At 40.7% G+C, this 15,612-nt stretch overlaps 1 protein-coding gene across 1 annotated transcript in view; it reads right to left on the bottom strand.

Moving 5' to 3' along the window:
* Positions 1-15,612, bottom strand: part of LOC122564055 (calcitonin gene-related peptide-receptor component protein) — a 98,100-nt gene that overhangs the window by 61,281 nt on the left and 21,207 nt on the right. Inside the window, exon 4 of the mRNA XM_043718530.1 lies at positions 5,960-6,054. Coding sequence (XP_043574465.1) covers positions 5,960-6,054 — 95 coding nt within the window. The remainder of the gene's footprint in view (positions 1-5,959; positions 6,055-15,612) is intronic.

Below are 15,612 nucleotides of genomic sequence, written 5' to 3'. Positions count from 1 at the left end.
GACCGGAAACATTAACTCTGATTTCTCTCCATAGATACGGCCAGACCTGCTGAGCTTTTCCAACAATTTCTATTTTTGTGACCAAATGTATTCCTGCATTGTAACTATTTTGTGGCTCAATGACGAATGTATAACCTGTATCGGTTTCCCGGAGTTGGCCGTTCTCAGTCTCACTGAGGGCAATGATGTAGGTGTAACGCCTAACCAGCTGTGCAGACAAGAGCAGTTCTACTTCTAGTCAGTCAGCTGTGCAATTGTCCTTGAGGATGCACATGAATTGGACTGTTTCCATGCTGTTTCATTCTATGACCCTATGTTCCATGCACCATGATTAGATTAGATTAGATTACTTACAGCATGGAAACAGGCCCTTCGGCCCAACAAGTCCACACTGACCCGCTGAAGCGCAACCCACCCATTCCCCTACATTTACCCCTTTACCTAACACTACGGGCAATTTAGCATGGCCAATTCACCTGACCGGCACATCTTTGGACTGTGGGAGGAAACCAGAGCACCCGAAGAAAACCCACGCAGACACGGGGAGAATGTGCAAACTCCTGAGTCGGGAATTGAACCCGGGTCTCTGGCACTGTGAGGCAGCAGTACTAACCACTGTGCCACCGTGCCAGACTTTACCGGTTTGGAATGAAATACAATTGTGGTGACGGGATACCTGCCAACTTTGCCCTGGCTATAGAAGTGAAGTATATCATGTTTTAGGCACATTTTCTAGCCCATTATTTAAAAATCTTTCATAGGATGTGTGCATCACTGGCTAGATCAGCATTCATTGCTCATCCTTAATTGCCCAGTTGGCAGTTAAGAGCCAACCACATTGTTGTGGGTCTGGAGTCACATGTCAGTCAGACCAATTAAAGACAGCAGTTCCCTTCCCTAAAGGACATTAGTGACCCAATTGACAATGGTTTCAGACTCTTAATTCCAGATTTTTTTAAAATATAAAATTCAAATTTCAATATTTGCCATGGTAGGATTGAAACCTAGGTCTCCGGAACAATACCTGGCTCTTTGGATTAATACTCTCGTGATAATACCACCAGACTATCACCACCTTTCTCCTGAGAAAATGATAGTGAGCCACCTTCTTGAACCACCGCAGCCCATATGGAGTAGGTACATCCACAGTGCTGTTATGGAGGGAGATTCAAGATTTTGTCGCTGCACCAAAGTGATACCTGGTATGGAGGGATTGTCTTACAAGCAAAGGCTAAACAAGTTGCATCTCTACTCACTGGTGTTTAGAAGAATGGGAGGAGTTTTCATTGAAACATATAGGATTCTTAAGGGGCTTGATTGGGTAAATGCTGAGAGGATGTTTCCCCTCAGGGAATGGTCTAGGGCCAGATCTAGGTTCAAATGAGCCAGGTCGAGGGCTCATTTAAGACTGAGATGAGGAGGAATTTCTTCTCTCAGAGAGTTGCAATTATTTGGAACTCCTTATCACAGAGAGCTGTGGGGCAGAGTCTTTGTATACATGAGGCTGAGATAGATCGATAGATTCTTGATTCGTAGGGGAATCAAGGGGTATGGGGTTAGTGCAGGAAAGTGGACACAAAGAATGCTATTAAATGGCAGAGCAGGTTTGAGGGGACAAATGGCCTACTCCCGTTCCTATTTCTTATGGTCTTAACTGGTTTCAATTCAGACGATTTACAGCCTGAAGGTGAATATTCAGGTGATGGTGTCCTCATGCATCTGTTACAGTTGTCTTTTTAGGTACCAGGTTTGGAAGGTGCTGTTATACTGAAGAGTTTACTAAGTAGCATTTATTTCAATACAAAGGGTCTTACAAGAAAGGCTAATGAACTCAGGGCATGTTTAAGAACATGGGACTGGGACATCATAGCTCTTACAGACACCTGGTTGAGAAATGAACAAGACTGACAACTCAATATTCCTATAGGAAGGATAGAAAAGGAGGCAAGAAAGGTGGGGTTAGCATTTTTGATTAAGGAATATATTACTGCTATAGTTAGGAAAGATATTTCTGATATATCCAGTGAAAATATATGGGTAGAAATTACAAATAAGAAAGGAACAATCACTTTGATGGGATTGTACTATAAGTCCCCTAGTAGTAAGAGGAAAATTGAGAAACAAATATTTAGGGAGATCTCAGAGACATGTAAGCATAAGAAGGTTGTAATAATGGGGTTTTAATTTTCCAAATGTTGACTGGAACTACCATAGTGTTAAAGGTTTGAATGGTGAAGAATGAGTCAAACGTGTTCAAGAAATTTTTCTTTATCAATATGTGGGTGCTTTTACTAGAGAATGAGCAAAATCAGGCCTTCGTTTGGGCAAAAAGGCAGGGCAGGTGACTGATGTAAAAGTAGGTGAACACTTCGGGTTTAGTGATCATAATTCTGTTAGTTTCAAAATGGTTATGGAAAAGGATAAGCCTTCCATAGAAGTTCAAGCTTTTAATTGGAGTATGGCAAATTTTAATGCTATGAGATAGGAACTTCTAAAAGTTGTTTGAAGTAGATTGTTCGCAAGTAAAAGGACATCTGACAAGTGGGATGCATTCAAGAGTGTGATAATGAGAGTACAGAAGCATTGTTCTTGTTAGAGTGAAGGGTAAAACTGATCAGATTAAGGAACAATGGATGAATAAAGATCTTGAGGTTTGAGTCAAGAATAAAAGAGCATTTTAATTTAGATAGAGATAACCTGCTTCAATTGAATCTCTTATTCAATACAGAATGCCTTCCTGATTTTTCTTTTAAGAATGCTCCTGCAAAGAGGGTTTGTGGGATAGCATTGGCAGATAAGGGTAAGAATAATCCAAAAAGATTCTACAAATACATTAAGAGCAAGGGGGTAACTAAGTTTGTGGACAACACCAAAATTGGTGGCATAGGAGACAGTGAAGAAGGTTTTCTAAGATTATAAAGGGATCTTGATCAAATGGGTCAAGGGACTGAAAAATGGCAGATGGAATTCAATCTGGATAAGTGGGAAGTATTGCATTTTGGTACAAAGGTAGGGCTTATATAATTCACGGTAGGCCTTGGGCAGTGTTGTAGAACAGAGGGACCTAAGGGTGCAGGTACAGAATTATTTGAAGCTTATATCACATATAAACAGCGTGGTTAAAAAGGTGTTTGGCACGTTTGCCTTCATTGTTCAGTCCTTTGAATATATGATTTGTGAAGTTATGTTGAGGTTGTACAGGACATTGGTGAGGCCTCTTCTGGAATACTGTATCCAGTTCTGGTCGCCCAGTTATAGGAGGGATATTATCAAGCTGGAGGGGGTTCAGAAGAGATTTACAGGATGTTGCTGGGTATGGAAGGTTTGAGTTATAAAGTAAGGCTGGACAGGCTGGGACTTATTTCACTGGAGCGTAGCAGTTTGATAGGCAATCTGAAAGAAGTTAATAAAATAATGAGAGGTATAGATACAGTTAATGGTTGTTGTCTTTTCTCTAGGATGGAGATTTCAAAATGAGGGGGCACATTTTTAAGGTGAGAGGAGAGAGATTTAAAAACATACGATGCAAATGTTTTACACAGAGGATGGTTTGTGTGTGGAATGAACTTCATGGGAAAGTAGTGGGAAACATTTAAGAGACATATGGATAGATACGTGAATAGGAAAGGTTTGGAGGGTCATGGGCCTGGAACAAGCAGGTTGGACTAGTTTAGTTTGGAATTATATTCACATAGACTAGTTGGACCGAAAGATCTGTTTCCATGCTCTATGACTCTAAGTGAACAGCATGGTCCTGAAAAGAGCTACTCAGTTAATCGGGGGCAGTGAAGTTCCATCTCTGATCCCTTCCAGTGAAAAGCGATTCTATGGCTTACGTTGCCCGTGTGCAGATTCACCATGATAGCTCTCAGGGAATCCACATCTGCTATATCACTCAACCATTACCACAGGACTTCTGACAGATGACCGATAGATGAACATGATTTGCATATGAATTGATTAAAGGCAGGGAAATATGCACATCATCAGCTTTGCTCTTCCAATCCAACCTACTGTAGTCAATGTTAAGGGGAGTCTGTTGAAAATAGATCTGGATGGATTGTGGAACCTGGACGTCTCTTGTCAAGCTCTACACATTCCACAACATGGTGCTGACTCTCATTTAAAGACCGTTAGACCCTAGATTATTCTTGTCCACCTGCATTAGCCTTCATTTCCATGGGTAGGAGACCTGATAGCTATCCTTATTTGATTTAGCTTGCTTGTCAAAATAATTTAGTGGGGTGTGGCTGCTGTCACATGCTAACAACTATTTAGAGACCCAGATGAGGAGAGCTAAGTGGAGAAGATTAATACAGGATAAGTCCCTCCAAAGAGTGCATGAGCCTGCATCAGAAGTTCTACCTTCCATTATATTGGTATTCATAAAACTATTCCAAAGTGAATATTATCAGTGGAAAATCTTCTTGATGACTTCAATTCTTTATCACTAAGCCAGCCAACTATCCATATAAATTACATAAGATGGTTTTCGAAGAATGTTATCCAGATTACTTGCAAGTTTTGACACTTCTATTGAATTTTACTAAATTATCCAGTCACAATCACATCTGTAAAGTACAACTCTGGTTGGCTGAAGAGCAATATTCATCGAAAAGTTTGGCAATGAGCCAATACAATGTCTCAAAAAATAGTAATATTTTACGCATTGGCTTCATCAAAGTAAAGCTGCATCACACTCCAAGTTCCCAACCATCATTCTCCATTCCAATTTTGTGTCCAAGCTCATTCTCCATTAAATGTTGAGCTCACAACTCTGGATAGGGTTTTGAAAGACAATGAAAAGGCAGGCTCTGCTGTAGCCGGAATAAAAAATTAGTTATGTTGTTTACATTGTATAGTGCAGCCAACAGTGGAAAGAGCTGCTTGTCAGCAGCTCTCGCAGGTCTAATGAAGATTGTAACCTCTCAACCTTTTCATCTTGTATGACCACTAGATCTTATCTTAGGAACTCAGAAAAAATTATATGCAAGATACTATCTGCCCAATATTTCCCTTTTACTTTTTTCATTGTATGCCAATGTGGAATATCAGAACAAGACTGGCAATCTTGCAGATTTACGTACAACTACAAGACAGTAGGATGAAGTGTAATTGAAATTTAGTAAATTGAATTTTGTTTTCAACTTTTTATTACACACTGCATCCAATTTGGAACATATCAATTCCATCTGGTGCCAATTCTTGCTGTGTATCTTGGCATTTAAAAAAAAAATGACAGCTTAGCATATGTTCAGGAACACGCAATACTCAAGGATACAAGTTTTACAGTGTCCTACAGAGAAATAGTCACATATAAGCTAACAATATGATTTTTTTGTCCTCCTTTTGGTCAATCTTACACTGTACCAAACTTCTCTTCTCACTGCGAAATCATACTCATTCTCAACTTTCCCTGAAGAATGCCGATGTGATGCCTTTAGCATCTGGGTGAATTTTCATTTCATGTTTTTTATTTTTGTGCAAATCACAAGATACACTGCAGCAACTCACCAAGACTCTTACACTGCATCTTCTAAACAGTAAAGAGCTACCATCACGGAGGACACAAGCCTGCAAGTTCTATTCCAAGTCATAGATCATGTCAAATTAGATTTATATCTCTGTTCCTTTCCAGTAACTAAGTCGAAATAAATGGTGGCTTTGCCAGCAATGCTTCCATCCCCAGAAAAAAAAATGTGAACATCACATTTTTTATTTTTAAGTTTCAAAGACCAAAAAATATCCTGAGCTGACCTCCCAAAAACCTTTAAAATATGATGAACAATGAACAACAACAAGAATTCTTAGTTATTGACTAAAATAAAAGTAGAGTGTTGTAAGGTCATAAATCAGTCAGTTTGGAATCATAAAGACTTAGAAATTTGCCTATAAAAATATTTGTTTACTTAGATATTCCAATGAAAAAAAATAGTGTGAAGTGGATAGCTGTACTTACTTGGTCAGTCTTTGTGGAAGCATAGCTCTAAGAAACGTGGTTACAATTTCTGGTGTCTGATGTTTGCATGGCGTTTTGGACAAATACTTTAAAGTCTGTGAATGAAATATAATAAACAAGATAAATACCCTGTCCTCAACAGTGTGGAAGTCTTCAATAAAATTGTTCATAATTTTGAACACCTCAAAAAGGTCACCTCTTAATCTTCTCTGTTCCAAAGTGAACAAGCTCAATTTCTTTACACTTTCCTTATACCCAAAATCTCTCATGTCTGGTATCATTCTAGTTAATCATTTTTGCACGCTCTCCAGAGCATGAACATCCTTCCTTAAGTGAAATAAAAATGCTCAAAACTGAACCTAAACTCAAAATGTGATTGACCAACGATTTGGGTCAAAATCTTGGAATTCTCTCCCGGAGGGTATTGTTGGTTAACGTACATGTGGACTGCAGTGGTTTAAGAAGGCACCTCATCACCACATTCTCAAGCGCAACTAGGGATGGGTAATAAATGCTGGCTAGCCAGCAACGTCCATGTTCCACGCATAAAAAACCTTTGTATAGGTATAGCAATATGTCTTTGCTTTTATGCCCGTCTATAAACCCAAGCATCCTAACAACTGTTTCAACTTGCAGGCCACCTCTGTGGAATTACTTACATGAATCAAGAGGTCTCTCTGCTCCTGTACTACCCTCAAAGTCATACCATTTAGCCTGTACTGTCTCTCCAAGTTTCTTTTTTTTAAGATTAGATTTCCTACAGTATGGAGACAGGCCCTTTGGCCCAATAAGTCCACACCGAACCTCCGAAGAGCACCCACCCAGTCCTATTTCCCTACATTTACCCCTGACTAATGTACCTAACACTATGGGCAATTTAGCGTGACCAATTCACCTAACCTGCACATTTTTGGATTGTGGGAGGAAACCAGGAGGAAGCCCACGCAAACACGGGGAGAATGTGCAAACTCCACACAGACAGTCGCCCGAGGTGGGAATTGATCCTGGGTCCCTGGCGCTGTGAGGCAGCAGGATTAATTAGATTAGATTACTTAGTGTGGAAACAGGCCCATCGGCCCAACAAGTCCACACCGACTTGCCGAAGCGCAACCCACCCAGACCCATTCCCCTACATTTACCCCTGCACCTAACACTACGGGCAATTTAGCATGGCCAATTCACCTGACCAGTGCTAACCACTGAGCCATCATGCTGTGTAAATGCATGACCTTACATTTGGCTGCATTGACATTCATCCATCATATGTCTGCTCATTTGGCCAACTTGTCAATGTCCCTCTAAAGTCACTCAACATTTTACTCACAATTCACTATTCTCCCTAGCTTAGTACCACCTGCAAATTTAGAGATTTTAACCTCAACAGCCATCTCCAAATAGTTTGTACAAATCTGAAAAAGCAAGAGACCTGACACTGATCCCTGGGGAACACCACTTTCAACTCATCTCTAGTCTGAGAAATGTCTATCTCTACCTACCATCTGTTTCTTATATTTTAACCAACTTCTAATCCATGCTGCCAAGGATCCATCAATCCCAAACATTTCTAATTTGCTAACAAATCTATCGTATCAAATGTTTTCTGAAAGTCCAAATATACAACATCCACAGCACTACCCTCATCCACTGCCTCTGTCACCTCATCAAAAGAGCTCAAATAAATTTGTCAGACATGACCTGCCCTTGACAAAGTCATGTTAATTGCCTAGCATCAACTTGTTTTTCTCTAAGTGCTTATTTATCTTATTCGGTATTGTGGTCTCCATTTTTCCCATTATTGGCATCAATGTGACAGGTCTGTAATTTTCTGGGTCATCCTTTGTCCCTTTCATAAACAAGAGAGTCACGTGTGCAGTCCTCCAGTACTGATCCTGAATTCAGAAAGGCCTGGAAAATTTCAGTCAGAAACTCCGCAATTTACTCGCTTACCACTCTCAGTAATCTAGGATGCATCTCTTCCAGGCATAGCAAGTTCTTCACTGGAGTGCTGCCACCCTTTTTAGCATCTCTTCTTTATCTATCACCATACTGTGATACTCACATTTTCAACTGGGCTGTTACCAAATTAGAAAATGGTGACAAAGATAGATGCAAAGTACTCACTTAGTACCTCTACCGTTCCCTTGCTTCAGTGAGCAACTTACCCAGCTTATTCCTTCTGGACCCACTCTATCCATCATTAATCTTTACTATAAATACATTTGAAGAACATTTTGCTATTTGTTTGAGAGCCCTCTGGCATTCTTTCCTCATGCTTCCTCTTAGCCTTCCTTATTCCAGCCTTAGCCCCTCTCCTGTATTTGCAAACCTTTTCTGGATTTCTATTATTATTATGGTTTGCGTCTAATGTCTCCTTTCTCTTCCTTAGTTTCTCATCCGTATACTTAGCCATCCAGCATCCTCTAGCTTTAGATACCCTGTATTTATTTGTCATGGACATGTACCTAGTTTACATCCTATTCATCTCTTTTGAAAGTCCCCCTTTATCATCCACTGTTTATCTACCAAAATGCATTTCCAATCAACTTGCTCCAGTCCAATCTTAGACCCCTAAAATCTGCTCTTTTCCAATCTGTGATCTTAATCCTTTACTGATTTTTATCCCTTTCCAACTTAATATTGAACCTTATTACATTATAATTGCTACTTACCAAATGTCCCTTACTCTGATGTTCTCCACTTGGCCTGTCTCATTTCCTGGGACTAGAGCCAGCATAGCTTCATCCCTGGTAGGAGTGTAAATGTACTGTAACAGAAAGTTCTCCTACACGTGACAGGAATTTCTCCTTTTCTATGCCCCACACCCTACCTACTATCCAATCTATCCTAGGATAATTGAAATCACCAGGTATCACAATTCTACCTCCCTTGTAGGTTTCCATTATCTACCTACAATTGCTCTCTACTACTTGTGCCCCAGTATTTGTAGGTCCAAAATAAATATCTAACAAGGTCAGTGCTCCCTTCCCATTTCTCACATCTAACCACATAGATTCTAATTCAGGTACTGCATCTTATTCAAGGGCTACGATACTATCTTTGATCACGACTGTTTTTTACCCACTCTGTTTATGCTTAAAAAGGTTATAACCCAAGATGTTAAGTATTCAGTCATGTTCTGGCTTGAGCTAAAGTTTCTGCAGCTATGTCATATCCCCCAGAGCAATTTCTGCTTTCAGTTCCCCAGTTTTGTTCATTATACTCCATGCATTTACACACATATATTTAGCCCTTAATTCTTTTTTGCAAACTGGAAGGCAACTATTTTTCCATTCATAGTCAACACTCAAGCCTTCTCTTAGTTCCTTTTCACCATTTTGCAGCATCTCTTTTGTCTCTTCCAAAACTACACCCATTAGTCAACCCCCAACCACCCCCACCATTTCTCTGACTAAAAGCTCTTGCATCAAAACATAGAAGGTGGAATGCACCAGAAGTTGGGATGTCAAAATTGCAGTAATAGATTAAAAGGAAGCAGAGGGTAACAATGGAAGGATGCTTGTCGGACTGGAGGTCTATGACTAGTGGAGTGTCTCAGGGTTAGTGCTGGGCCCCTTGCTGTTTGTTATCTATATCAATAATGATTTAGATGAGAATGTGCAAGGCATGATTGGTAAGTTTGCAGATGACACTTAAACAGGAGAAATCATGGACAGTAAGTAAGGTTATCAGAAATTGCAGTAGGACCTTGATCAGCTGGGGAAGTGGGATGTCAAAATTGCAGCAATAGATTAAAAGGAGGCTGCAGAAGGATTTAAGAATGAGGACTGTTAATCGTACATGACTTATTGTTAAGATACATGGGTGAATGGCTTTATTTAATATCACATCTCTGAGCCAGGAGGCCAGGTTCAAGTCCCACCTGCTCCAGAGATGTGTTTAGATTAGATTCCCTACAATGTAGAAACAGGTCCTTTGGCCCAACAAGTCCACACCTACCCTCTGAAGAGTAACCCACCCCCCTCTGACTAATGCACCTAGCACTATGGACAATTTAGCATGGCCAATTCACCTGATCTGCACATCTTTGGATTGTGGGAGGAAACCGGAGCAACCAGAGGAAACCCACACAGACATGGGGTGAATGTGCAAACTCCACACAGACAGTTGCCCGAGGCTGGAATCGAACCTGGGACCCTGGTGCTGTGAGGCAGCAGTGCTAACCACTGAGCCACCGTGTCGCCCCTCCACCATGTTGATTAAAAATATCTTTGAGAGAGTACCTAAAAGAGACTGAAGGGACCCTTGTGATGCAGTGCTACTCAGAAATAGCAGCTGATATGGTCCCACCTGCTCCAGGCATGCATCATATCACATCAGAACAGGTTGATTAGAAATGTTGAATTGAGAAATGGATGGGAAGGTGGTGGTATTGTGGTAATGTCACTATCAGAGGTTATTGTTCTGGCAGTTCACATGCATTCAACTCCCAGTAACCAGTGACATTTAATTTTTGTTCCTTTAAGGGACTGCCATCTATTTATTTTTTGTTCAATTCGGTTTCACTGTTTGGATTAATATATTGAAACAAAATAAAGAGGACTGCTGGGTTACTAGGCTGTTTAGTACAAAGTAGATATATGAAATTACATTTTCTCTTCTTCCTTAGGCGGATTAGGAAATTCAGCATGTCTATAAAGGACCCTCACCAACTTTTATAGATACACCACAGAAAGTATTCTATCGAGGTGTATAACAGCCTGGTACAGCAACTGCTCTGCCTAGGACAGCAAGAAACTAAGAAAGTTGTGTGCACACCCAGACCTATCTGTATTAAAGCTGAAAATGTGTTGCTGGAAAAGCGCAGGTCAGGCAGCACCCAAGGAACAGGAGAATCGACGTTTCGGGCATAAGCCCTTCTTCAGGAAGAAAGGCTTATGCCCGAAACGTCGATTCTCCTGTTCCTTGGATGCTGCCTGACCTGCTGCGCTTTTCCAGCAACACATTTTCAGCTCTGATCTCCAGCATCTGCAGCCCTCACTTTCTCTCTATCTGTATTAAACCCAATTTCCCATTTCTTGGCCCACTTCCCCAGCTGATCTAGGTCCTACTGCAGTTTCTGATAACCTTACTCACTGTCCATGATTTCTCCTATTTTAGTGTCATCTGCAAACTTACCAATCATGCCTTGCACATTCTCATCTAAATCATTATTGATATAGATAACAAACAGCAAGGGGCCCAGCACCGACCCTGAGACACTCCACTAGTCACAGGCCTCCAGTCCGACAAGCATCCTTCCATTATTACCCTCTGCTTCCTACAATCAAGTCAATTGTGTATCCATTTGCCAGCTTGCCCCTGGATTCCATGCAATCTAACCTTCCAGAACAGCCTAACATGTGGAACCTTATCGAAGGCCTTATGGAAATCCATATAGACTACGTCTACCCCACCCTGCCCTCATCAACCTTCTTGGTCACTTCATCAAAGAACTCTAATGATTTGAGAGGTCTGATCTCCTCACACAAAGCCATGCTGACTTTTCCTAATCAAGCTTCTTCCTTGCCGTTATTAGACTGATGAATGGACCTCTCTAACTTCAAATAATGTTGACCTTGCTAATGTTGATCTTGCTTTGCACACCTCCTACACAGCTGTAATCTTGTATACCTCACTCTGTCTAAGCACCCTATGATCTATATGTCCTTGTTTGCTATGATTTTCCTGTACCTCTCACAAAAAAAAGCTTTTCCCTGTACTTAGGTACATGTGACTACAATAAATCAAATTAAACAATAAATCAAATCAAATTTCTGTGAATAAACCTATTAAATGAGAAAAGACCAGTATATTGTTGCAAACTTCATCAAGAGTATAGAAGTTGGGAGGTCAAGTTGCGACTGTAAAGGACATTGTTTAGGCCACTTTTGGAATATTACGTGCAATTCTGGTCTCCCTCCTGTGAGAAAGAAGGAAAGATGTTGTGAAACTTGAAAGGGTTTAGAAAAGTTCTAGAAGCATGTTGCCAGCTAGAGGGAGAGGCCGAATAGGCTGAGGCTATTTTTCCTGAAGCATCGGAGGCTGAGGGGTGACCTTATAGAGGTTTATAAAATCATGAGGGACATGGATAGGGTAAACAGACAAGGTCTTTTCCCTGGGGTGGGGGCTCCAGAACTAGATGACATAGGTTTAGGATAAGAGGGGGAAGATATAAAAGGGACGTAAGGGGCAACTTTTTCAAGCAGTGGGTAGTGCATGTATAGATTGAGCTGCCAGAGGAAGTGGTACAATTACAACATTTATAAGACATCTGGATGGGTACATGAATAGGAAGGATTTAGAGGAACATGGGCCAAGCGCTGGCAAATGGGACTAGATTAATTGAGGATATCTGGTTAGCATGGATGAGTTGGACTGAAGAGACTGTTTCCATGCTGTACCTCCCTATGACTCTATAACTGGCTTGGGATTCAAGGAACAAGGACAAGAATTCTGAATCGACAAACTGGTGGACAAAGAGCGAATGGAGATGAGGAATGATAGAAGGAATTGTGGAGCAGAATTTACCATAATATAGTAATTATAATATAATTAAGTGCCTAAGTTCTGGATGAGCTTGAAATGATGTGCATAGAATGCAGTTAGATAGGACTTGTTAAAGTTGCATTTAAAGAATTCAGCGTTCAGTTGACAGGAATGGATGAGCATTATGACTGCAGTGGATGAATTGGTATTCTTTAGCCAAACAACATAAGGACTAGTATGGCTTTCCCTTTTTTTTTAAACCAAACAAAAAGTGCTTCCATGTTGCATTAATCATAAATAACTATATGAGTAAGGCTTAGCTGGAACACATCCCAGAAAAGTGGTGGCTAGGGACAGTGTGGATCTTGCAACTGCTCCTGAGACTGTACGCTTACTTAAAGATTTATTACAGCTTTATTACAGTTATTATATTTAAGACATTTGGATAAGTATATGAATAGGAAAGGTTTGGAGGGATATGGGCAAGGAGCAGGCAGGTGGGACTAGTTTAGTTTGGGATTGTGTTTGGTATGGACTGGTTGGGCTGAAGAGTCTGTTTTTGTGCTGTATAACTATGACTACGACTCAATCAAAACTTCCATAAAAATTCCATGTGTTTTAATTTTGCTCATCTATCTTCTGTGGGGGGTTGGGGGCTTTATCAAAAGAATTCTGAAAATCAAAATTTACTAAATCCATAAACTTCCCTATACCAATTTTGTTAGTATCATCCTTAAAAAATAAACTCCAAATTTATCGAACATAATTTTCTATTTGCAAATTCATGCTGACTATGGCCAGTCAGATTTGTTTTGTCCATGTGTCTATTTATCATGTCCTTTAGGATACAGAATATGCTAGAAGGGTCTGTAGTTCCCTAAATAATGGAGGGATATTTCCAAATTCCCAATCTGCAGAAATCATCCCAGAATCCATGGATCATAGACGATCAGATGTAGAAGCAGAATTAGGCCATTTGGTCCATCCAGCCTGCTCTGCCATTGATCATGGCTGATACGTCTCTAAACCCCATTCTCTTGCCTTCTCCACATAACCCTTGATTCCCTCACCAATCAAGAACCTACAATCTCTGTCTTAAAGACACTCAGTAACTTGACTTCTGTAGCAGAGTTCCACAGAATCACTACCTCTGGCTGAAGAGGTTTCTCCTCATCTCAGTGATTTGGAATTTTAGAAGATGGTTACCCATGCATCTTCTATCTCTACATCAAACCCCTTCCAACACTTTGGATTGTAGACTATCAAATTTATGCCCCATTAATTTCTCTGGTACAACCTTCTGACACATACTCATTTCCTTCACTTTCTTTGTCAGCCTTTGAGTTTTTGCACCTTGAAGAATTAGGTGGTTTGCAAAGGCCATGAATAGAGCACAGACAGCCAGGGTTCTGATACCGAGACTGGCTCTAGTGCAACGAGGAGTGCGTCAGGTTGCAAGCGATCTATTATGATAGGGGACTCTCTAGTCAGAGGCACAGACAGTCGTTTCTGCAGCCGACAGCAAGAAATCAGGATGGTGTGCTGATTCCCTGGTGCCAGAATCAAGGATATCTCAGAGAGGGTGCAGAATATTCTCAAACAGGAGAGGACCAGCAGGAGATCTTGTATACATTAGAACTAACAACATAGGAACAGAAAAGGATGAGATTCTGAGGACAGAATATAGGAAGTTAGGCAAGAATTTAAAAAGATCCTTGAGCACAGTAATATCTGGACTATTCCTGGTGTCATGAGTTAGTGAGGGTAGGAATAGGAGGATAGAACAGATGAATGCATGGCTGAGGAACTGGTGCAGGGGAGAAGGATTCACATTTTTGGATCTTTGTAATCTCTTCTGGGGTAGAAGTGATCTGTATAGGAAGGACAGATTGGCAGAGAGATTTGCAAGATGTGCTCAGCAGAATTTAAACTAGTAAGGTGGAGATTAGGACCCAAGGAGATAGTGAGGAAAGAGAGGAGTCTGATACTGGCACAGTTGGGGAAGGAGTCAGTCAAACAATTAGGGCAGGCAGGAACAAAGCAGAGAATAAAGTAAGACTGATAAATTAAACTGCATTTATTTCAATGCAAGAGGTCTAACAGGTAAGGAAGATGAACTAAGGCCATGGTTGCAAACATGGGACTGAGTTATCATCGCAATTACAGAGATGTAGCTCAGAGGTATACAGGACTGGCAGCTTAATGTTCCAGGATATACATGTGATAGGAAAAATAGAATGTGGGGGCAAGCGAGGAGGGGGGAGTGGTGTTTTTGATTAGGGATAACATTACAGCTGTGCTAAGGGAGGATATTCCTGGGAATACGTCAAGGGAAGTTATTTAGGTGGAAATGAAAAATAAGAAAGGGATGATCACCATATTAGGATTGTATTAGAGATTTCCCCTGCCACTCCACCCCACCCCCAATAGTCAGCGGGAAATTGAGAAACAAATTTGTAAGGAGATCTCAGTTAACTGTAAGAATAGTAGGGTGGTTATGGTTAAGGGGATTTCAACTTTCCAAACATAGACTGGGACTGCCATAGTATTAAGGATTTAGATGGAGAGGAATTTGTTAAGTGTGTACAAGACAATTTTCCGATTCAGTATGTGGATGTACCTACTAGAGGTGAAAAACGTGACCTACTCTTGGGAAATAAGGCAGGGCAGGTGACTGAGGTATCAGTGGGGGGAGCACGTAGTGGCCAGTGTTCATAATTCTATTAGTTTTAAAATTGTGATGGAAAAGGATAGACTGGATCTAAAAGTTGAAATTTTATATTGGAGGAAAGCCAATTTTGATGGTATTAGCCAGAACTTTCAAAAGTTGATTGGGGCAGATGTTTGCAGGTAAACGGATAGCTGAAAAATGGGAAGCCTTCAGAAATGAGGTAATGAGAGACCAGAGACAGTATGTTCCTGTTAGGGTGAAAGACAAAGCTGGTAGGTATAGGGAATGCTGGATGTTTAGAGAAATTGAGGGTTTAGTCAAGAATAAGAAGGAAGCACATGTCATGTGAAGGTCCTAGGGAGTTTGCTGAACAAAGAGACCTTGGACTGCAGGTTCATAGCTCCTTGAAAGTGGAGTTGCAGGTAGATAGGATAGTGAAGAAGGCATTTGGTATGCTTTCCTTTATTGGTCAGAGTATTGAGTACAGGAGTTGGGA

This window comes from Chiloscyllium plagiosum, chromosome 28 (genome assembly GCF_004010195.1).
Source record: "Chiloscyllium plagiosum isolate BGI_BamShark_2017 chromosome 28, ASM401019v2, whole genome shotgun sequence".
NCBI classification, from domain to species: Eukaryota; Metazoa; Chordata; class Chondrichthyes; order Orectolobiformes; family Hemiscylliidae; genus Chiloscyllium; species Chiloscyllium plagiosum.
Note: the sequence above shows the minus strand (reverse complement) of the source record. Positions and strands in the feature narration are given on the sequence as shown.